Consider the following 24,761-nt stretch of genomic DNA (forward strand, 5'->3'; position numbering starts at 1 on the left):
CATGTTTCTCTGAACTTAGTCTGGTTCCTACTGAATCAAAGGAAGCTAGACTCACATAAACAGAAGATTACTTTGTTTCCTGTGTAGTTTAATTTTTGCTACGTTTTTCATGAAAATCCAATGCTTTTCTACTGCAAGTTGAGCTTTCTTGTTGATCTCTTATGACCTGTTTACAATCAGCAATCATATTCCCTGTTTTGATCGTCCACTTTCTTTGTCACAATGCTGATTTCATCCTTCATCTTCCGTGTTTCTTTTCCCCTTGTTCTTGTGTCTTGCTTCAAGAAAGCCACATCTGTCTTGCATGTATACAAGCCCTTTTCATTAATTCTGTGAGCTGTGCAGGATTTATCCATAGTGGTTTTTTCACTGTATGTGTTTGTCAATAGGAAAAGTTTAATCCAGTAGGGATTATGAAAGTTTACTCATTTGAAGTTCCTATAAAACTGTGATTTCTTAAAACAGGTATTTTGACCCCAGTATTAATAGGGTGCACAGTTCTCTTAGATCCAAGCTCGTGGTTCAATGCATGCATCACAAAACCTTATTGCAAACTTGGCAAATGAACCAAGGAAAGAGATTAATGTTCAGTGCAGTGGCTAAATATTCAAGGTTCAAGAATCAGGCTTTAATTTACAGCTCTCTATATGGATTGGTAAAAAAGAAGGTACACTGCTTTGTACAGAAGGTACAGTGCTGTGATGCTGTCACTTCCAATGCTTGAAACAGGGCTCACTGTTCATCACAAGCTGGTTTTATTTTTGAAGTTTGTTAATTTCCCTGACATAGGCAGGTGGCTTAATGAAATGAGGGTTATTTGTGAAAGCAAGACTCTTCTGGGAGAGCAAAAACTGTATGGTTTATTCCACAGTGAAGCCTTGTTTTGTCAAATTCCTCAGCTGCTTCAGCTTTAAGCTTGGAGACCTAGCTAAGCATGCCAGCAAATGCTTTGTTGTTGCTAGCTCTCGTTCATATTTGTCTGTGGGGTATCTTGTGGGCAGGCTTCATTTGATAGTAACTTCATACGGAAAGCTGCCGGAAGGAGGAATGTCAACCAATACACTGATTCTTTGCAATCAGTCAAAGGAAAGTCACCCTGGGAAGCAGGTCAGAAAACTCTGGTTTATGTAAGAGGAAAGGCATGCTTTTCTTATCATAAAACTACTACCTGAATGAGTTTATTAAGCTTGGACTCCTTGTTCCAAATCAAACGTAGTCTTCTGGATCAAGGGTAAAACAATCACATTAGACCCACTAGATACTACTTTAACTGTAATGTTATGCAATTTTCTTAATTCAGGAAGATATGGCTGATATGTAGAAAGTGAGCTCCTTCAACACTGAATTTCAAAAACTGTTCAAGTGCACAGAAAAAGAAGGGTAATTTGTATGCTTTATATCTCAGAGGGCACTTGTAAGTGGGGGTCACTTTAAGTCCTAATACTGAGGAATATTTCTTTTAAAGTAATTATTTTAAAAGGTATTTTATATTAAATATTCATAACTGTGCATAGGCTCAAGAGAAGTTTCCCCTTACAGATTAATTTTCTCTATCCCTCAGTAACACTTTTAATTTGGAGACAAGTAGGAATTAACTGGGTTAATTTGCTTGTAGCCAACCAAAATTTGAACTGTTTCCTTCAAAAGCAAAAGATTCATTCCCCAACCCCTCTACCCCACAGCTGCCTTCTTTGTGATTTATCTTTGTTTACAGATAAAGCAGAATGCTGCTGCACAGGACAGATAAAGTGAGGACATTCTATACTCATTATATTTTCAGCAGAGGCTACAGATAAATGCTTGTCATAAAAGAAGAGCAATTTATTTTTAAAACATGCTTTGATAGCTAGGCAGTTATATTCTTTTTCAGTGTTTCCTGGTAACCATTTCAAAACACATCAGTAGCATTAATGGAATCTCTCAAATACTTGAGAGATGAAAAGGGATCCTTTTCATGCAGAAAACCCAGGAAACAGAAAAACTAAAAGTCACTAAAAAATTATTGTCAAACTTGAACTAGAACTCTCATCTTGTCTCATGGCCTTGATAGATGCTTCTATTTTTTATACAACCACAAAATTCATAGATTGTATTGATTCTGCTCCAGCAGATCACAAGCATTGTAACACTTCAAGATACACTTGATACTACAGACAATTCCAGGTGCTACACTAAGTCATGTCATTAAGCATAAAGTTTTGTGATGTTTCTGAAGGTGCTGTGTGAGACCCCCAAGTTTTCTTTCCATTTAAAATATAGACAACTGACTGAAACTTCTTTTTTCATAGAAAGGAAGAAAGATTACTAAAATGAAGCTTGAAGACTCTGTTGTGAATATCAAAATGAGATAAAACCAACAAAGTACTCCATGCTTTTAGTGGCCCCTATGAATAATCTTTCCTTCTTATTGCCCTTTCCCATGATGTTTGAACATTCGATTCCCTCCATCTCCCCTGGTTTTTTCCACTGCTCTTTGAATTCGGCTTTATCCCATTGGAAGCTGTATTGTCTACCCTCTATGTCTCCTGAGTGAAACATTTATCTTGAATAATAGACAAGTCAACGACTCAATTTTAAATAGAATGGATTTAAAGTTAAAAATAAAATCCAACAGACTTAATGAGTTCCTATATCAGACAAAAGGCTTCTCTAGTGTATATGCACTGCTGAAAAAAACTTAAACAGTGGCTTATAACATGGCAGAATGATAAAGTACTGCTTAAGCATTAGTTCCCACAACTCTATTGTTTTGAAAGTTAGAAAGCCTTGAGTCCAAAACATGCATGGCAGAAAACTTCAGCCCTGCACAGTGCAGCGGTCTTGATACATCAAAGCACAGAATCCATGATTTTATTTAAACTCATGAATAAATTTGATTTAATGGGAGCACTCTGTTGACATACTTGCCAGACTATATGGAAAATGTTAGTTGTATTTTTCTATATCATGCAGGATTAAGCCCTAACTTAAAGAACATGCTATTCAGTCTGACACCGCTGTTATTTTCTAAAAAAAACCGTTTTAATGTATCAATAGAAGTGGTTTCTGACACTATTCTGAAGAGTTTGCTCACAACAAAAGGAACCCTTCTGTGAACACACAATAACTTGATGATTAGGATTCTCAGTTGAAGAGGAAAGGAGCTAGGTTCAAATCCCTGATCCAAACCAGACAAAACAGGGAACTGAACCTGATTCTCCAGTGTCAGAGATTAGGGTACTCCACTGGGATAACAGCAAGCCAGGTTTCAACTCCCTACTCTGTCTGGTTTGCATCAAGGATTTGAATCTCTGTCTCCCTCATTTCAGCTTGTGTGCCCTCATCACCAAGCTATTTGGCCAAGATGGGATGGAGTGTTTTTTTTTAATTAGGAAAAAAAAAAAGAAAAAAAAAGGAAAGCCATTCTGCACCAGAGTAAAATCTAGATTACCCTGTCCTGACATTTTCCACATCATAGAGTTTTTGGTTCCTGGCCAGGGCTAGAGTGAGCTGCTTCATTGTCATCTCATACCAAGTGAACCAAAAGCAATAGGAAGACATAAAATCCTCTCTGTCTTGACGAATGCAACTAAAGATGCAGAGATTTAGCCATGTTATCCACATGGCTTTGGCAGAAGCAGAGAAAATAAAACTACCAGAAGCCTATTTGTGTGAATGCCAGAGCTATCTCAGAGAAGTACAGTTTTGTTTGGAGTAGAATGGGGGAGGAAGATTAATATTCTGTAAGTGTTGCTGGAGATGTCTGTGTTGGAGCACAGGCTGACCATGTGAGTTCACTTGGAACTTCAAGCAGGTTTTTTTGCCTGCTGGTTACCATGCTTCTCTTCTTTCCCTTGGCTTGGCTTTGGTTCTTTTGTATTTGTATTGCACTGGCACAGGCTGCCCAGAAAGGTTGTGGAGTCTTTTTCTGTGGAGGCTTTCAAAACCCACCTGGATGCGTTCCTGTGCAGACTACCCTAGGTGATCCTGCTTTTGGAAGGGGGGGTTGGACTCAGTGATCTCTGGAGGTCCCTTCCAACCTCTAACATTCTGTGATTCTGTGATCCATGCTTGTCTCCTTTCTCTACCCTTAACATATATTCATGTCCTTCTGCTTCCCATAAAGAAATTGGTCTGGCTTAAACATTGATCTTTGCAATGCTACAAATAGATGAACCCTGCTGCAAAATCCTCTGTAAGTGTGCTTATATAATTTGAAAGAAATGGGTGGGATTTAACTGTTTATCTTATCCTTGCACACACATTGAAATTCTTAATCTGATCCCAGGCTTCTTTAAAGATTTAAGGATTTTTTTTTTTTTTCACATTACTTTCTCTTCATTTTTTTTATTTTAATCAGCAGTAGACCATCTGTGGATTTTTGACAATCCGGCATGTGAACCCATCTATCGACATCTGCAGAAGGCTTATTTTACTTTAGTCATATAAAGTTTGTTGGCTGAAAATCAGTATCTGTATCTGTTGGAATTTGCAGTGTTTGGTATCTCCCAGTCTGGAGTGAGGACCTCTAATTTGAAATAAGAGTGCTTTACATTCATTCATTTGAATGAGATGGATGGAAAATGACCACCGTTTACTAATAGGTCAATATTAGAGTATTCATACTTATACCAAAGAGGTACTCACAGGAGACTTAGACTGGAAATGGGGCATGTGTGAATTATTATCAGAATCATTATTCCAGTTCCATTCACCAATAGGCAAGCACTTTCTGTTGCAAAATGCATGTCTGGAAAGTAGGTTTTTATACATGCACAAGAGGGACTCAGTTTTGCTGTGTATGATCACTTCAGATGCTGCTGTTCTACACTGGTTGTATTTTTCACTATACCCTTCAGTGCCCAGGGCACAAAGATATAATGTGAGGGCTTGTTTCCATCTTTCTCCATTTATGCACCAGCAGACAGCAAGATGCATGAGAACCTCCTTCATGTGTTGCTAACAAATGAGATTTCATGGCCTGCTCCAGAAATAGGACATAGATGCTCCTGTGATTGTGTACACATGGTTTGTCATTCAGCAGTCCATGACATGCCAGCCTCTGTGTAAAACGGGGTCACGATTCTTTTTTTGCAGACCAAGGAAGACTGTTGGAGGGTGTGATACAATACTTCTTTATCTCTGTTTTCTCTTGAGTCCCGTGGTCAGTAAGCCTGAGATGGTTTCCACTTTCCCATAGACTCTCTCCTCAGCCCTATCATGTATTATCTGTTAATATCAAGTAAATGACTCAAGGCCACCTGATTAGCATTAAACACCACAGCCTCTGCTGAAGTGAACAGTGTGGGCTCCTGCACAAATACAAGGAAATCCAGGCTTTGGCAGGGTGCAGGCTGTTCCTAGTTGTGTTCCTGACCAACAAGTTGTGCAGCACACAAATGAAGTTAGCATACAGTGTAGTGTAGTGGGCCACTGAGGAAATTGTCCTCATAATCCATAATGGAGTGCTATCGTGTAATTGGATCTCCCTGCCCTGAAATGATCGGAGGCACTTTGTAATCAAACTACACACTATAAATTATTTTGCATGAAGTCAGCTACATTGCATACTTCCTGGCATGTATCTTCATCTTCAATTTTCTCAGTTGTGCTTCAGTTATTGCAGGGTATTTGCTTCCAAGCACTGTGTGTTCTTTTTCTCTGTACTTATTGTCAATTGCAAATTAAAAGTGGCATAATTATCTCTGAATCGCCCTGCTTTTTATAGGATGAAGTCAAGCTCAGCATTACCTGGGCATAAGTTTGTTCTGGTTTAACGTGGTGTATTTGGCTTGAGGGATCTATTCCAAATATGTGTCAATTTGCAAAGAAAGTTGGTTTGTAAACCTGCTCTAGCTACAGAGATATCTCTCTCTGTCAACCCTTGAGAAGTGAGGTGGGTAAAGGTGAATTAGGAGTGTGCCCTTATTTTTAAATCAAATTAATATTGTCTAGTTATTAAGGCCTGAGCCTTAATAATCTGTTGTAATATGCCCACTTCCTTCAGCAGGAACTAGGGGCATTTCATTCTAATATACCTTGTAAAAGTTTCATACTGGCTGTATTTGTGCTTTGGTATTAGTAATCTTACAGCATTTTCATTTAACAAAGAATGAGATAGCGAGATTTCAAATGGTATTTTCTGAGGAATCTGTCACATTTAATGGAAAGTTTCCAGAAAGTTAACACAACTGCCATTCCCAAATTAAATACTATGTAAAGAGACATTTTTGTGATGCCAGGTTTCCAAGGTCTGTTTCATTCCATAGTGTTCAAGTAATGCTTTACTGGTTCTTTCTGACTCTTGTTTCACTTCAGTTACTTCCAGTATTTCCATTTTATAAACCTCTTTTAATCACTGCTGTAAAAAATCATTCTGAGTTAAAATTCAGTATATACTTATGTTCCAAAAAATAACCATGCTTGCCTTATTCCCAGCTCCCATGTTAGAAATATGATTTCTAAGTCATTAATTTGCCAGTTATGGGAGGGAGGGAATAGAAATCATACGATAATATTGATAAAAATTTGTCTCCTAATTCAAATTCAGTACTCGCAGCTATCTGTATAAGGAAAATAATGCATGGGTAACTATTCTGATACTTCACTTGACTGCCTACAATATAACTAGATCTTCTGCCTCCTTTCTTGCCCTTCCCCTCTTCACCTCCTTTTCCAGCTCATCCTACACCATCCAACAATATGCTTTGTGCCCTTGAACTAGGTTTGTAATAGGTGATTCTGCCACTGCTCTCATTTTCAGAGTAAAGAGACATCAAGTCACTGCATCTCTGGGACACTCCATTTGTGTGGCACAGGTTGGAGGTGTACTGTGTCATTTACATTTGAATTTAAAAAAAACCAAGAACACAGTAATTCAAAGGTGCATTAGAAAAAATCCATCATTTATATGTTAAACACTCTTCGGATGACTGAAAGGTATCTTTAAGAAGTGCTGACCTTACATCTCCATCCATACTGCATTATAACTGTAAGAACCACAGACTGGCACACAGGTTCTCCTCTTGTCTCTGAAAATCTGGTACTGCTCTGTGGATAGGGACTCTCTGAATATAGCTCTCACATACATATATGCTGCTGGCCAGCCTGACAGTTTCTAACTCAGCTGAATTTCCTTCATCTTTATGCTCTGATGTTCTTAGTATCTGAATAGAGAGCTGGTTTTGTGGCTTTAGCTGAGAGTAGATGCTTTGGGGATTTTCAACTGATGCTTCCAGTGGTAAAAGTCTCAATAAGAGGTATCCAGAAAGATTAAAACCAGCATCACTTTGTAGAAAATACTGTTTTTCATGCACTTTTCCAAGGAGCATGCTGCTTAGATTAATTAAGTAATGTAAAAAGCATCCCCACTAGCAAGTCCCCATAGTTCAATTTTTCCAGCAGGAGACCAGAATTATGCACCTTATTTCTGAGGTCACTTCCATAATTGCAGCAACATATATTATTTTGTAATAGCTTTTCCTTTTTAATGGATATTTAAATGGAGGTAATAAAATAGGGTTATTTCATACTCATCTCCTGAGAGGAAACATAACAGCATGATGAAAATACCAGTGGGCTGGAAGTAGCCAATGTCTACTAAAAAGGACTGCATTTTGACTCCTTAAGTAATATTGGTTGTTAATTGTTAAGGCTCTCAGGGTGACAAATTGGAGATTCAGATGCCTGCTGTACTATATAAAATCAAATCCCAAAATATTTCAATTTTGTAAGATGTTTTGAAAGTGTTACTGCAGTCTGAAATACCAGCTGTATATCTCAGAGAGGCGATCATGAAATACAGCATTTAAAGCAGAAGTATAACCTTTTGAAAATTGGATCCAGTTGCTTTTCTCTTCACCTTTTCTGGGCTCCTTTCTAATACTGAAACTCTCCTTCTCTGTGTCTTAATCAGTGGGCTGATTGACTTGTGTCATTCTCCCGACACTTCAGTCAAATATGTTGTGTTTTTCACACTGGAGCTGGACTTTCATGGCTATGTTGCAGGTCATGTTAAAGGTAATGCAACAAGCCCCTGAAGGTGAAGAGTTTGCATTTAGGCGGAACCTAAATGCTCAGAATTGCACATTCTTCACAACATACCAAAAAGTCTTTGGCCTTCAAACCTGAGGTAGATATTGTGTAGGTAGTGACTACCTAATAAAAACATTAACTGCCATGTGCCATTTAGGCAGTAAAGAAGCAAGACCTCCTTATCAGGCCTTCTTCCTTTTCCTTGTTGAAACTAGAAAGGCAAACAAGGTCTGCAGGCCTTCTCAATCCTTTGGATGGCATCTGAGAGCTTACAGTGTTCTAGATTCACTCAATTTCTCAAAAGCCTGTCAAAGTCTGATGGAGGGAAAAATAAACTGAAAAGTGGTAATCAAAAGTTATTAATTTCACATGGCCTGTGTTATACTGTGATGAGTCTCCTTTTATTGTTTAACAACAGTATTACAAAACTGAAAGACGTGTATGGAATTGCTTTTCCTATCAGAAAATGCCCTAGCCTGTGAATTGCCTGTGAAAACTGCTTGTAGGATCATATTTGTTTCTGCCTTGAACATTTTCCCTTCTTTCCACCACATTTACCCAAAGAATAACAGAGTAGTCTGAGCCTAAATCAATTTACAAAACAGATATATAGAGAATTAGTCACAGTTTTATGCCACCTGGGGTTGCGAGTTAGCTCTCTGGAGTTCCTCAGTACTTAATAATGAGAAGAGATACATTTTAAGAGGCATCCTGTCCTATTCTAAGAAAAAGTCTAAGGTAGTTGAAATTAATTCCTTCTGAATATATTCCTTTATACTGAGCTTAAATGGCTGTTATAAGTGAAACATTTCAGCTCAAGTTCAACAAATCCCACTCAATGCACTTTTGATTGATATGAATTCCTGTGACTGAAGGTTAGGGCCTTGAGAGAGCATCCTTTGTTAACTCTCTTTTTTTTCCCCCCACTTGAAGTTAGAACTTGTGACAAGACGAGAAGGCATGGCATGAAGCTGCACCAGGGGAGGTTTAGGTTGGATGTTAGGAAGCATTTCTTCATGGAAAAGGTAATGAGGCACTGGAATAGAATGCCTAAGGAGGTGGTAGTCACTGTCCCTGGAGGTGTTTAGGGAACGATTGGATGTGGCACTTAGTGACATGGTCTAGTCGATATGGTGGAGTTAGGTCGTAGGCTGGACTTGATCTCAGAGGTCTATTCCAGCCTCAAAATTCTGTGATTCTGTGATATGTGGAGACCTGAAATGTGATATGTGGAGACCTGAAATATTCTTCCAGCCCTTTTCCAGAAAGAGGACTTCTTCCATGTGAGAGATAGACATCTGAGGCTACGAAGCATAGATCCTTTCTAACTAACATCAGTTCTACTGTATTATTTCTGAACAGATAAAAGAGAATTTGGCACTGACTTTAAGTAAGTTCATTCGTAAAAGTATTTGGGAGAAAATAAAAATAATAAATAAGGGGCAATATCTGAGGTATATTAACATGAATTAAGACACTGGAACAGGTTGCCCAGGGAAGCTGTGGATGATGCACTCTCCATGGAACTCTTCAGGGTTTGGTTGGACAGACTCTTAAGCAATATGGTCTGGTGGAAGTTGTCTCTGTCTAAGGCAGGGAGGTTGGAACTAGATCTTTAAGGTCCCTTCCAAACCAAACCATTCTATGATAATTTCCTCAGCCTCTCTAGGATAGAAACTATGAGGTAGGTAATTAATATTTGTGAGAGGTTACCAGAAGATGCACTGAGGGAGAAACTGCAATGAGCTATAAACCACTGGCCATGAGTTCCCAGACTCATCTCTTGAAGGGATTTTTTGGTTGCAGTAGTGCTCATAAAGAGCTCAGGAAGTCTTCCAAAAAGTGAAGTGGACCCTCAGCATGTCTAGACAAACACACACTTGTGATTTATGTGGATAAACAGAAATAAACTCACAAACTGCACATGTATGTGTGTATAGAATAAAAGTCCAAGAAAAAACATATTTTCCCTGTATTGTCTACTCTACCAGGACAACCAGTAGCACTAACAAACTTAAATTCTTTTCTCCTGTATAACACATTAATAGTTCTGATCATTCTGATTTTTGGAATATCAAAATTTATTTATACTCTTTGGAAGTATTGGCTATTATATTTGAGTGCACTACTAAACCTGATATTCTCATTAACAAATAAAGAATAAAAACGAAGCTCTAGATTTGCTAATTGGGAGTTGTCATGCCTTTAATTACTTGAGTGACTGACTCAAGACAGTTTTCTCTCTTGCAGGAAGATTAATGTGAACTCCATTTTAAAGCGATTAATCTTATCTATTGTATTCATATTTTCACAGAAATGAACAAAATACTTTTCTAGCTGTGACTTCAGATATGCTGTAAAATATTATCTTTGAAGAATGGCAGTAGTAGATTAGTATCAACAAAGGAGGGAGCTCCAAGGCACTTGGGTGCATATCTTAGAAGTATTATAGAAAACTGACCCACAGATTTAACTCAAAAAATCCATCCACAGTACTAAATATAGACATATTTATAGAGAGTCACATGTACATATGAGATATATAATGTCTAATGATGATTCTTTGCCTCTAAATTATAGCTGAAATTAGGTGCTTGTATATTCCCATCATTTTGGTATGTATTTGTTGGTCTAAGTTCTACTCTAGGTAAAACTATCCTTAAAGCATACATTCAGCTCTATGTTACATCTCTGAACTTGCAGGTTAACTACATGTGGTTTTAACTTCAAACCTTTAACAACAAATTATTATTTATGTAAACTGTCAAATCCACACAGGACAAGCAGCTGCAGAAGAGAATCACATAGTGAGAAGCATAAAGCTTCCATAAGAGACTAGTCTTTCGCTTTCTGTGTTTAGTCCAGTAAGAGTGAATTGTTCATTACAATCAAGGTAAAACTCTGCCAGCTTTGCCATTTCATCTGCAGATTTGTTGAAAATTCAAGCTCAGCATGAAGCCTCTAGAGAATTATTCTGAGTTAATAACACCTGTGAAGGACAGAGGTTTCACTGTGAGGTGAATTGCTGTGTTATTGCCAACACATCAGCAAAAGTTATAATTGCAAGAAACTGAATATTTTCTCTGTATTTAACTGGTGAGGATTTTGTGGAGTGTCATTTTACATTAAGTATTAGAGTTATAACTTAGACTGCTTCACAGCAACCAATTGTGTGTGGTTTAACAGCAAGATTTCTATGAGATTTTGATTTCTGTTACTGCTATTGTAACTTTATAAAATACGTATTTAGAAACCTTTCCTAATCTTAGGGAAATCTGTCAGAGACAGATTTTAAACTGCGATTTTTTTTCCCCGTGTTTTCTTGTGAATTTAGAAGTTGATGCATTCCCTTACCTAGCTTTACCTCATAAATAGAAAACTTAGTCATGATTTTGAGCTCTACAGCTGTAGCACGTGTACACTCAGCAGCTCCCTGGACAGCACTGAAAACTATCTAAAGCACACATTTTTGTTTCTTCCAGATGTTTCAAGAATACACTCATAAGTAACATGAAAAATTCTGATGGAGCCCCTAAATCAAATTAGATATTAATGTTATTATATATATAAAAAAGAAAATAAAAAAAACAGTTTGTAATCTCCATATGCTCTGCATCGCTATATGCTGAGTTATTATTCTCTGCATTTTCTACAAGCCCTGTATTAATTCACAGTTCATGTTTGGAGCAGGATTCAGGCTTCTGCCTGGGTGACAGTGGCACAACCCCAGCATGAAATGAAGAAAGCTTGTATCATTTGATATAGGTCTGCACAGTGAGCCTCAGGCAGACCTCTTTTTGCCTGTCCCTTGAAGAGAACCAGCTCTGCTGCACAGGCCAAGTATCCTTGCTAGCAAGATGTAGTGCTGTGCTTAGTAGGTTGCTTGGAGATTTAGTTGCTTGATTCAGGCAGGTTGCCATGCTCACACAGATGAATGCAAGTTCTGCATGGGAACTTCTCGGGCTCTGCCTGCTCATCTCTGGGCAAACATGCTTTTATGGCTTGCAAAGTTATATGGTTTCATTTAAATTACAGTGCACAATTTACATGCATGATCTCAGTTTCTGAGCCCTACTTCCCAGCAAGCTCTTTGCTCTAAAGAATATGCCTTTGAATTATGTGCTGAATGCTGCTAGGAACCTGTTGGTAAAGTCTTCTGTCCCTCCTTGCCAGTCTCTTGCCACCCTTCTTGTTTCTGTGCCTTACAGAGAAAGCTCAAGTGCTTGTCACATTGAACTAAAGCTCAAGATTATAGTCATAGCTGTTTGGTTTATTTTGTTTGTTGTTGTGGGTTTTTTTCTCTTTTTCTTTTTTAAACTTTTTTCACAATTGTAACAGGAAATCAAAAAAATGGGCAAAGGCTAGGGGAAGAGTAACATATGTAGGAGAGTGACAGTTGCTTTCAGGTGCATACTCTTAATGCAGTGAAACTTGCTTCAGTGAATTCCTGTTACATGCCTTTTGCAGTTACTGGAATAAAATGATCCTGGTGCAGAAGGCAGGCATATAAGACATATAAGAGATGAGGAACTCATAACTGCATGAGTGTGCTAGTCAACAGTATTTAGTGGGTGATGCTGCTATATGTAATAGCTGAGCTATTCTTACTGCAGCGCAGCTAAGGACTAATATAACACAGGTTCATGTTCTTCGATCAACATGGGATGTATTAAAAAATAATTTGCTGGGAAAGGTGAGGTTTTCAAACTCAGATAATCCTTCTGCTTGCTCCAGGGGTCACTGAGAAGTGTAATGAAATAATGAATTCCCACTGATTGACTAACTTTCCTTTTCCATAACACTTCAAACTGTTTTTGCACTAGAACAGAGCTGGAGGTAAGCAGGCCTCCAGCACAGAATTGTCTGTGAAAGTCCTGCTGTGGGCTCCAGCTACTAACATGTGATCTCTGTGTTACTGCTCATGAATCATCCTAGAGTTTAACTGAGATATTACAGGGCTAGAGGAAGACCTGATGTTTGGCTTAGGGCTCTAGGGAGCAGGAGAGGAAGCAGGTGTATTATATAAGCAAACCTCCATGTGTCAACATCCATGGGCTTTATGAATTTATCTGCTGCAGCTGCACTGCTCTAAGAGCAGATCTTTCAATACATATTTATTTAACATGTTATGTGTCTGAAATGTGCAGTCAGTTTCTTTCAGAGAAGAGCTTTGTGACATGGGAAATGTAATTAGGAGAACGATCTAGCATGATGATAGGATCTCACAGTGTGAAACAAAATACCAGCTAACAGCATCCAAGTGGACTAGGTGCCATGGAGTGGGAGTTAAGCCCTGTCCAAGGGAAAAGGGAGAGAGGCAAGGAACTGATTGTCGTTTTGCAGAGAGGAAAACCAATGCACAGAGAGAATGTGTATCAAGAAAACTAATGGTAGTTCAGAGGAGCAAAAGTGGAAACCTGAAAGAATTGTTGTGCTGAGGACTTTTATATCATGATTCAAATGTTCTGTATCATGTACAAAGTTCTGTTGTTTCAAACCGTTCTTAAAATGTGACACTCATTGTAAAAAATATCTTATAAAAGGAAAAATTATGCCTAAAACTGAAATAAAGGAACCCAAGGTATGCAAAACAGATTTCCACTTGTATGAGTTCAAAAAGATCTTTTCTATTGCTGCTTTGTGTTATAGATAAGTACCTGAATTTAGACATTTGTCTTTGAATTATGTTATGAACTTGGGCACAATTTCTGGGAATTTTTGTACAGAGATTCACATCTATCTCTTAAGTTTGAACTATTGAACTACTGGAATACAAATGTGGTAAAAAGAGAAAATGAGAAAAGAAAAATATCTATTTTTCTAGGTTGTCCTGGGGCCAAGAAGAATGAGTTCCTAACTAGTGTTTTGGATGCATTGTCCACAGATATGGTGCACGCAGTCTCTGATCCATCATTGTCTTCTAGCCGGTAGGTTTCAGATCCTTTTAATGTGTCTTTAAAAGGATTCTGGCAGTGGTGAATTAATTGTGCAGGCCTTTGAGAAGTAATTCTTCTTCTGCCTTCACAAAGGGTAAATTTCCTAGAACCTATCTAGAAGAGATTACTTCATGCTACTACTGTGGACTATGTTCACTAAACAGTGATGAACAGATTATGGCTGAATTCTCAGCAGCAGCAGAGCTTAGAGTTTATGTGTAGCTGCTACACAGGCTTTAGTTGATGAATGTGTGCTACCTTCCTGATTCATATTTTGCCTAGTTGCTTGTAAAACAAAACAGTCACAGGTAGAATTAAAAATGCATAGTCTGCAGCTCAGATGTTCACCATCTGAAGAGGAGGTCTCATTTGTTGTATATATCTTACTTTGTAATTCAATGTATTTAGGTGTTTTATCTCCAAGAGCATCCATCATGGGTTGTCATTGAAGCCTAGGTATTTGGCAGTGCTGATTGTTGACCTGCTTCAGTTAGGTGTATTATGCATTTCATTTGTCTGACATCTATGAAACTTTTTTTCTCTTGTATTTCTATGTTCACTCTCCTCTGTTTCAGGAAATGAAAAGGAAAGCACTGTTTTCTGATTATGGTACAGACCTGCAGAAAGCACATTCCAGCACTTAGTATAAAATTTAAGACACAGTTGGTCCAAATGTGGGGATTCATTACAAGAAACTAGTGGCCAAAAGCAGGGAAGTTGTTGTAGCAAAGCATCTAATAGTGCTTAAACAAATCTGAAATGAAGATGTAAACTGAGGTTCATGTATCAGAATTAAGATTAAACTCTTGTTTTCTGTTTCAGGGTTTCAGAGCCTGATCCAAATCATACTTTGGAGGAGAGAGTGGTCCACTGGTATTTCAAACAGCTAGATAAAAATTCCAGTGGTGACATTGGCAAGAAAGAAATCAAGCCATTTAAAAGATTCCTAAGAAAGAAATCAAAACCCAAAAAATGTGTGAAGAAGTTTGTGGAATACTGTGATGTGAATAACGATAAGTCCTTGTCAGTTCAAGAATTAATGGGCTGCTTGGGAGTATCAAAAGAAGAAGGTAAAGCAGAAACAAAGAAACACCATAGTAAGAACCTTTTCTTACTTTTTGATTAGAGTATTCAAAGCTCATGAAGTCTGATATTGTATATGCCAGAAGAATAGAAAATGAATGAATGAGTACACCTCTATGTAGCTAGGGCAGCTCTTGCTTAGGGCAAGTGGCAGGAAAGCTCCTTTTGTGTAGGCAAATTAGGAGCAGTCAGTGAGGTTTTACCAAGGGGAAGTCATGTTTGACCAACCTGATAGCCTTGTATGAGGACATAACCTGGTGGATAGATGATGGTAGAGCAGTGAATGGGGTTCATCTTGATTTCAGTAAAGCATTTGACACCATCTGCCCAGCATCTTTGCAGCTAAACTGAGGTAGAGTGCTCTGGATGCTCAGGCAGTGAGGTGGATTGGGAACTGGCTGAAGGAAAGAAGTCAGAGAGTTGTGGTCAATGGGACGGAGTCTAGTTGGAGGCCTGTATCTAGTGGAGTCCCTCAGGGGTTGGTACTGGGACCAGTGCTGTTCAATATATTCATCAATAACCTGGATGAGGGCACAGAGTGCAGTGTCAGCAAGTTTGCTGAGGACACCAAACTGGGTGGAGTGGCTGACACTCCAGAGGGTTGTGCTGCCATTCAGTGAGACTTAGACAGGCTGAGAGTTGGGCAGGGAGAAATTTAATGAAATTCAACAAGGGCAAGGGTAGAGTCTTGCACCTGGGAAAGAACAACCCCATGGATCAGTATAGGCTGGGGACTGACCTGCTGGAGAGTAGTGAAGAGGAAAAGGACTTGGGGGTCCTAGTGGATGGAAGGATGACCATGAGCCAGCAATGTGCTCTTGTACCAAGAAGGCCAATGCCATTCTGGGGTGTATTAGAAGGGGTGTGGTTAGTAGGTCGAGAGAGGTTCTCCTTACCCTCTACTCTGCCCTGGTGAGGGGCTACATCTGGAATATTGTGTCCAGTTCTGGGCCCCTCAGTTCAAGAGGGACAGGGAGCTACTAGAGAGATTCCAGCGCAGAGCAAAATGATTCAGGCAGTGGAACATCTTACTTACAAGGAGAGACTGAGGGAGCCTGGATCTCTTCAGCTTGGAGAAGAGGAGGCTAAGGGATGGCCTCATTAATGTTTATAAATACGTAAAGGGTGAGTGCCAAGAGGATGGAGCCAAGCTCTTCTGGTGATGCCCAATGACAGGACAAGGGGCAATGGGTGGAAGTTGAGGCATAGGAAGTTCCACGGAAAGAGGAGGAAAAATGTTTTCCTGTGAGGGTGACAGAACACTGGAACAGGCTGCCCAGCAGGGTTGTGGAGTCTCCCTCTCTGGATATATTCAAAACCCTCCTGGATGCATTCCTGTGTGATCTGGTATAAGTGATCTGTTCTGGCAGGGGGGTTGGAGTAGATGACCTTTTGAGGTCCCTTCCAGCCCTGGACATTCTATGATTCTGTGATTCTATGAAATAATTACTTTGCTATGGTAGAATCAAAAACTTCCTGTTAATTCTGACCATTAAATGTGTTACAGTTGGAGACCTAAGGATACAGTAACATTGCCAGTCATTGAAAAATCAGTGTAATACTATTACACTACTATGTCCTCAGTAAGTGAAATTATGCCCTAAATGAGTGGAAGTATCACACCTCTGGTTTTTTTTGTTTTATTATTCCTGTTGGAAAGGAAGAACATTATTCAGTTTTCTAAAGTCTTCTCATTTATCAAATGTGTTTTAGAGACACAGTGAGGAATGTGGTCATCTGCCAAGCAAGTGGAACAATCACTGGTACACAAACACCTTTCCTCACTGCCAAACTGGTAGATAGGGAAGCAACTAACTATGGTGTGTAATGGCCTCTGCAGAGTTCAATCACACAATTCCTGAAAATGAAAAAAAAAAAAAAACAAAAGTAAAAAATTGCAAACATCAAGCATAGATTCTTAGAGTTTACAAGGTTGTGGAAAAAGAATACAGACAAATTGGTGGGGTTTGTTTTGGTTTGGTTCTTTTTGGTTGGTTGATTGGTTTAGTTGGTTGGTTTGTTTTTCTGTTTTTGGGGTTTTTTTTGCAGGGTTTTTGCTTGGTTTTTGGGGTTTTGTTTGTTTGGTTAGGTTGGGTTGTTTTGGTTTATTTGTTTTCTTTTTGGTTTTTGTTATTGTTGGGGTTTTGTTTTTGTTTTGTGTGGGGTTTTGTGTGTTTGTTTGCTTTTGGTTTGGTTTGATTTTTTTTGGTCTGGGACTTTTTAAAATGAAGCCAGGGATCACAGAAATGGAGAGCAAGTCAAGTGGGAAATGAAGTCAGAAATATAATTAATTCCACAAAATTCAACTCGAGAAAGGGAATACTAAAGAAAAATGGAATAAATCGACATTGCACTGGTAAAGTAAATTGTCTATGACTCACAGCAACAGATCTCTCAAAACAAATATATCAAATCCAACGTTTTTTCATCTGTGTTTTTTGCAATTTTCACTTACATGACGGAGGTTAAAAATTGCTATAAATGTGGAAATAGGAATGTAACACCTTTTTCATTTACACTGTTTGGCAGACTAGTGTTTTAATATGGAGGCCATCATGGTCACTTCATCTGTTAACATCATTTGCAAATTACTTGTGTCCTGCTGCATCTGACACTCCTTGGTCTCTCGTTGTAGATGAACTTTGGATCTGAAATCATTGCCCCATGACATAAAGGGAGGCTATAGTTAGACTTAAAGGATAACCCAGTTTTCCCAGTTTAAAAAAAAAAAAAAAAAAAAAAGTTAAGATTAAGATAAACTGCCTGTTTGGGAAAAGAAAGTTGTAAAATACATGAAATTATATTAAGATCACACAGAAATTTAACTAAACTAAATGGAGATTTTCAACAGAGCTTCTGAAAAACAGTGTAGTCAATGATGAGAACATTCATTCCTGGAAAGACTTAAGTATTTTTACATTGAAAAACTGATGGCATCCAGTTGGAAAAAAGTACTAAAGAATGTCATTTGGTTGCTTTCCTAGATATATAGACTTCTAAAGACAAGACAGTAAAAATTGTTTTTGTTGGAATATCAGCATTCTGTTTTGTTTCTCAGGCTTGATAATTAAGATTTCCTTTCTGATAATCCTTTCACTTGCACAAAATAAATCAATAGCCACTTCACTACAAGTAGAGGTGTATTTCTAGGGATAGAGGAGTTCCTGTCACATGAGGTGTGAGAGATAAGGTGTCTTTGCATCATTCTGTGTGAGTCCCAAGTGTCTTGTGAGAGACACTGATAATCTTAGTGTTTTACAGATTAAATGAGGACAATGTCTTTGGCTCATAGAGCTGTTCCTGTGCAATATTTTAAGCAAAGTGAATCCTTTCCAGACAATCTGCTTGTCCATGCTTGATTCTCTCCAGGTATAATAGGCTATATGTATTACTTAAGATTTAGTAACTTCAGAATGATTGACGTTAACTAGATGCAATTTGTTCTAAGCAAATCATGAATCATACAATCATAGAACTGTAGAATGTTAAGGGTTGGAAGGTACCTCTGAAGATCATTGAGTCCAACTTCCCTGCCAAAGCAAGATCACCTACTGCAGGTAACACAGAAACACATACAGACAAGTCTTCTTGTTCTAAAAGGAGACTTCACAACATCTCTGGGCAGCCTGTTCTAGTGCCGGTTCTAGTGATCCATCACCCTTACAGTAAAGAATTCTTTCCTTATGTTGATGTGGAACTTCTTGAATTCTAGTTTGCATCCATTGCCCCTTGTCCAGTCACAGAACACCATTGAAAAGGGACTAGTACCTTCTTGAAGCCCACTATTCAGACATCTGTAAATATTAATAAGATGCCCTCTCGGTCTTCTCCACAATAAACAGCCTCAGGTCTCTCAGCCTTTCCTCATAAGACACATGTTCTAGTCCCTTAATCATCCTCGTAGCCTTCTGTTGGACACTGTCTAGTATGTCCCTCTTGAATTGGGGAGCCCAGAACTGGACACAAAGGTGTGGTCACACAAGGGCAGAGTACACGGGGACAAGAGCATCCTTTGACCCACTGGCCACACTTCTTAATGCACCTCAGGATACCATTTGCCTTCTCAGCCACCAGGGCACATTGCTGTCCCCATAGGTAACTTCCTGTCCACCAGGACTACAATGTTTTCTCCATAGAGCTGCTTTCAAACAGGTCAGCTCCTAATCTGTACTGGTGTGTGATGTTATTCCTCCCCAGGTGCAGGACTCTACACTTATTCTTGTTGAATCTCATTAAGTTGCCCTTTGCAGAACTCTCCAGCCTGTCCAGGTCTCACTGAATGGCAGCACAACCTTCTGGTGTATCAGCCAATCCTCCCAGTTTGGTATCACCAGCAAACTTGCTGAGGGTACACTCTGTCCCCTCATCCATATTGTTAATGTAGATGCTGAATAAGACTGCAGCCAGTACTGACCTCTGGGGAATGCCACAAATTACAGGTCTTCAACTGCACTGAGCTCTGTTGTTTAGCCAGTTCACGATCCATCTCACCATCCACTCCTCTAACCCAGACTTGCTGAGCTTGCCTAAGAGGATGTTATGGGAGACAAGGTCAAAAGTCTTGATAAAGTGAAGGTAAACAACATCCACTGCTCTCCCTCTATCTACCCATTCAGTCACACCATCATAGAAGGCTAGCAGATTGTTCAAACATGATTTCCCTTTGGCAAATCTATGCTGGCTGCTCCTGATAACCTTCTCTTACTTCCGTGTGCTTAGAGATGACCTTCAGCATGAGCTGCTCTGTCACCTTTCCGGGTCACGTATTAGCTAGCATTGAACTGCTGCCATTGAACTTTCCATGAAAGAAGCAACATCTGTACAGAGGAAAGAAAAAAGTGGATGTTTCCATGATTCCATGAAAGATAGGAAATATTTTCTCTCTCTCTTTTTTTTTTTTTTTTGAATAATACCTTTTCTGAATGAGGTCTTCGGTTCTTGGGGACACTACGTATAACTTGCAAATCACATTTATAATGTTTTCTTTCCCTTCCTTTAGCAGCCCCTAAAACCAACACTGAAAGTACTTCATCCAGCAAGCAGGTGAGTACTGAGGAGAGCAAGGGTCTCCATTTCTGCCTTTTCCAGCTTTGCTTCATAGGATTTTAAAAGTTATAATTGCTGCTTCAGACTGCATTCTTCTGCCTTTCTGCAGACTTACCAGGAAAATGTAGAGCAGGATCCTGATTAATAAATTTTGACTATGATTGGAACGCTGAGCCTGTCAGCTACAGGCACAGAGTAAATGTACATAAATGCAAAGTGAATTAGGCCTGCATGTGGATATTCCTAATACAGTGTAAATTAGTGTATAGGTAATACAATGATTAGATGAGTGTAACTGAGCTCTCAAATGAGTCTTCTTCATTCCTGAATGACAGCATTCCCATACACTTTTGAATGTGCACTGCTTTATCTTTTGCCTTAACTGAATTCCATTAATTTTCCTGTGTCACATTGTAGACACAAACTTACACTGATTGAGATTACTTCATGAAGAAAGCTGTGCATTTCCCTGCCAAATGAAAATATGCACATTTCACAAACCCCACTGGATTATTATATGAGGGCTTTAAATGCCTTTTAAAATCTTAGAGTAGAAAAAGAAGCTGTCACTTTCAAATGCCTCTGCTTGGCTGAGCATAATGATGCTGGAGAACTTAGGATTTGCATCACTCTGCTGATGGATGTTAAAACTAAAACAGATTAGGTCCGCAGAGTGATTGTAACAAATAAAATGTCAAGCATCCTGATAACATAATCAGTGATTTGGTTTTGCATCAATTTTCTGCAAAGTTTTGATTTTCTTTGTTCCAAATAACACCAGTGTATGTCATTCATAGGATTGTGGCTGCTCAAGGCATTCAGAGCTACAAAAGACACAAAAGCAGAATTTTTAAATCAAAGAAGGGTACACATTGAAAAGGAGAGACTCAAGTGGAAGCTCAGAAAAAGAGGTTAAAAAAGAGCTTCTAATTTCTGTATATCTATTTTTATAATAATTAAGCCTAAACATTCAGTTTTCTGGGCAACACAGGCACAACTAACTAGCATTTTTGCATGGGTCTGAATGGTCTAGCAAAAAAGAATCATATTCCTACCATTCTTGCCTCATTTCGATATTAATTAAAGGAACTAAATGATTAGTATCTGTGAAAGAATCAGCAAATAATGAATTGGTTTTAAACATATTCATATAAGAATATTGTAAGAATATTTGATGTAACCCTGCAGCTGGGAAAGTAGGAATTTGTCTAAAAATATCCCAAAACCATAGTTGTGTTCAATGCCTTCCTATCCATCAGAAACCTAGATTAATCTGTTAGAAACTGAACCTTCCCACAAGGTTCCCACAAGCCAAGAGGAAAGCTCAACATTGTTTGTGAGTTGTAACAGAGACTTCCTACATATCTTTGATGAAATATAAAGTATTCTCACAGCTAGAGGGATGTGATATGTTTTTGTTTGTTTAAACAAATGTTTGTGATCTTAACTTTTCAAGATGTCCCTGTGAATCACTTATACTTTAAATAAGGCAGCCTGGAAACAATTATTCTGTCGGAACTCAAAAACATTCAAAGGGATTATTTTAATTATATAATGGTAATTACTGGCACACGTGCATTACACTTGAAGCATGACAAACCCTCTCCCTTTTCTTGTAAGCTGATCTTGACTGGCAGAATCTGTAATAAAAATGACGTAGAGCATCTATGTTTTTTAATTTAGTCCAACAATATTGCTGACTCAGTACCAATTATTTTAAAAGCTGTTGCTGACAAATGATAGCCTTGAATTCAGTCTGGCTCAGCAAACCATCTGTTGGCAGTTTCATACTCAAATAACACAAGGCTGCGGATCTGGAAGGTGGCTTTCATCACAAAAGTTTTCACTTGAAAGGGAGTTATGGAAGAGCAGTGGGCTGGGTTGGAGCTACTCAGAGGAAAACCACCCATCTAGAAAGGAGTGATCAGATTTGCACCACTCAGGAATGAGCATTCAAGAGCTCATTTTCTGCTAGTTTATTGCAGACATTCAGTTACAGATTATGTTTGTGTGTACTTAGGCAGATATATTCTTGATTTTTTTTTTTTTTTAACCTATGTGCACATCTGTATGTGTGCATGCACATGCAAGCTTACTGAAAGAAAGCAGGTAGAGATACACATACTGGTATGCTAACTGAGCCTGGGCTGTGATTGCTCTAAAAGAGGTCAAATACATGATGGATCTGACAGAACTGGGATAGCTCCCAGGTATGTTTCTCTTGCTCAGCTTCCCCCTGTCCAACATACATGTACATGCACACATACTGTCAGTGAGACCAGAGGATCATTTTGCAGCCTAGCAAAATGCTTACAAGGAAACTATAGAGTCACAAGACTTTGGCCAATAGCCCATTCCTTACATGTCACATGCCATGAAAAGGTGTACTGCACCAGAGAGAGGCCCTGGAAGTTGTTAAAATGGTTTGACAGGTATAGATTTAAAGAAATAGCAAAGATTTTGCTGATAGCCTTGTTCATGGATGCCATGAAAGACGACAGGGAAAGGATTGTTGTATTCCTCATCAATATTTGTGCAGAACATTTGCTCTGATACTGAAATGTGGACACTGCTGAAAAATGGAGAGAAATATTTATAGTTCATCACGTGAAAACATCATTAATAATGCATAGGTTTTTTCCAACTTTCTTCCAGCAAGTGTCTAAGAAGCAAGGATGAAAAGCTTACTAGTCCAAGGCAGATCTCTTTGACATGTGGGAGATTTCCTCACCAAAAGGCAATAAAAACAACTGTAGTATTTGCACTTTGTACTTAAAAATGTAAATTCACTTTGTAGAAATGAAATATTTAAACAGACTTTTTTAATCTGTGAAAATGTAATGGCTAGTTTTGAAAAATTATCACATACAATGTATGTGCATTCTTTTGTTGTCTGAAATATGTAAAACATGTTGGAGGTGTAAAAGTTTGCATTTAAACCATTTTTTAAAAAATAACTTTCTGGCAAACAGTAGCTTAGAGACCAGATTCTCTGTATTTTGGTTTCAATAGTATGCTTTTCTTAATACTGTCATTTAAGTAGAGTTATACTGAAAAGTCTACTGTATTCTCAGTTTTGTCTAAGCAATGTTGGATATTTCAGGTTTGCAGGACTGAGGGAAGTGTGTAAAATGCTCTTTACTTTGTTTTTCTGTTTTTAACTGAACAGATTTTTCACTAGTGGCTATATTGTATTTCACGTTGTTTTTATTGTTAGTATTATGTTTTCCAAAAATGATGCAATGAAAATGCCACTACTAATGGATTTTTTTTTAAAAGTTATTCCAGAGTTAGGATACTTTTAGAAAAACGTATCCTTTTATCCATTTTTGGGGTGCCATGCATTACATATTTTGGTGGGATTTTTTTCCTGTTTTTTTTCACCTGAGTTGAACAACAAACCAACAAGGAGTAGCAAGATGAATTGTAAAAGATGAATTGTAATGTTGTTCCAGTCTGGTTCAGCCTGGTTCTAAAAGCATTTTTCTGTGGTCAGTGCAAAGCAGGAGCAGAGTTTATATGGGTCAGAATTATCAATTTCACCATAAAGAGACAGGGAAAGCTAAACAGTTTGTTCAGCCTTTTCTTCCTCTACACCTGGCTGACCTCATCAACATTTTGGTTTGCCTCAGGGTTCACTAGAGGTAAAGCTGAACAAATTATGAACAATTGCCATCAGGTAGGGCTACTCATGTTGCCCCTGCTTGAGGCTTTTTCCTTGCTGTCTGGAAGTTCTCACAAGTTTTCATACCTTCTCTGTCATTTTTTCCCCATATACTTTGTTTGTGTGCCTGAGGGGAATAAAAACTTGCTGATGCGAATTTAAAGCAAGGGGCCCAGGTGTAAAAGGCTCAACTCTTGAACAACTGTGAGTTACAAGCAGCTGGGTTGATTGATGCAATGATAGATGGACTGCTGGCATCTAGGAGCTGGCACAGAAAGGCAGGAATGTTGCAACAGTGATTTCATTCTGTTTTGTTTAAATAACTTGTGGGATCTGACATGTGACTAGCTAATCATAATAGCACCCTGGCTTGTACCTGGAGAAGCTTTTTTGCAAATAAAAAACTTTCATTTCAATTTCAACATATGCTGAAGTGATAGAAAACATGGTATACAGTGGAATCTTACTCAAGAAATTGTGTAAGCTAAGCTTTGGCAGTGGGAGGAACCAAGATGCAACTGTATGCTATCTTGTATTTGTTATTCTCTTATACTGTTAAACTTTGAATTTAATCTTCTTTATAGATTAAAGATCAGTATGTTACAAACTAGACTGGTGTTTTCTCTTCTGAAACATGGTTTGGAAGCAGATATACATTGTGGTGACTTGACCACTGCATTGAATTTACGAGAAACCTCACAATCTTACACTCGCTCCACCTTATTTTCTTCCTTGCTCCTTTATTGAATACTCTTCTAATATTGGTCATACCTTATTTTTACTGTTGCTTCTCAAAACAGGTATTTTTTGACCAAAACCTTTGCTGATACTATCTCCATAATGATTCGCCTTGTGTCTTGCTTCTTGGCAAAGTGCAATGTGGCATAGATAGAGATCACACCTTTTTCCCTTCATGTGAGTGTGAGCTGCTGGGCAACTTCAAACCTAACTGGAAACAATCAGGAGAGAGAAGCAAACCCTGAGAATATTCATCACTGGGTTAGGTGAGCACAGTATGG

The 24,761-nt window shown here is 38.5% G+C and overlaps 1 protein-coding gene across 1 annotated transcript in view; it reads left to right on the plus strand.

The window, feature by feature from the left end:
• SMOC2 (SPARC related modular calcium binding 2) overlaps positions 1-22,757 on the plus strand; it is a 144,506-nt gene extending 121,749 nt beyond the window's left edge. Inside the window, exons 10-13 of the mRNA XM_054395906.1 lie at positions 13,838-13,940; positions 14,772-15,046; positions 20,032-20,075; positions 22,734-22,757. Coding sequence (XP_054251881.1) covers positions 13,838-13,940; positions 14,772-15,046; positions 20,032-20,075; positions 22,734-22,757 — 446 coding nt within the window. The remainder of the gene's footprint in view (positions 1-13,837; positions 13,941-14,771; positions 15,047-20,031; positions 20,076-22,733) is intronic.
• Positions 22,758-24,761: the final 2,004 nt, after the last annotated feature.

This window comes from Indicator indicator, chromosome 2 (genome assembly GCF_027791375.1).
Source record: "Indicator indicator isolate 239-I01 chromosome 2, UM_Iind_1.1, whole genome shotgun sequence".
In the NCBI taxonomy this organism is placed as follows: domain Eukaryota; kingdom Metazoa; phylum Chordata; class Aves; order Piciformes; family Indicatoridae; genus Indicator; species Indicator indicator.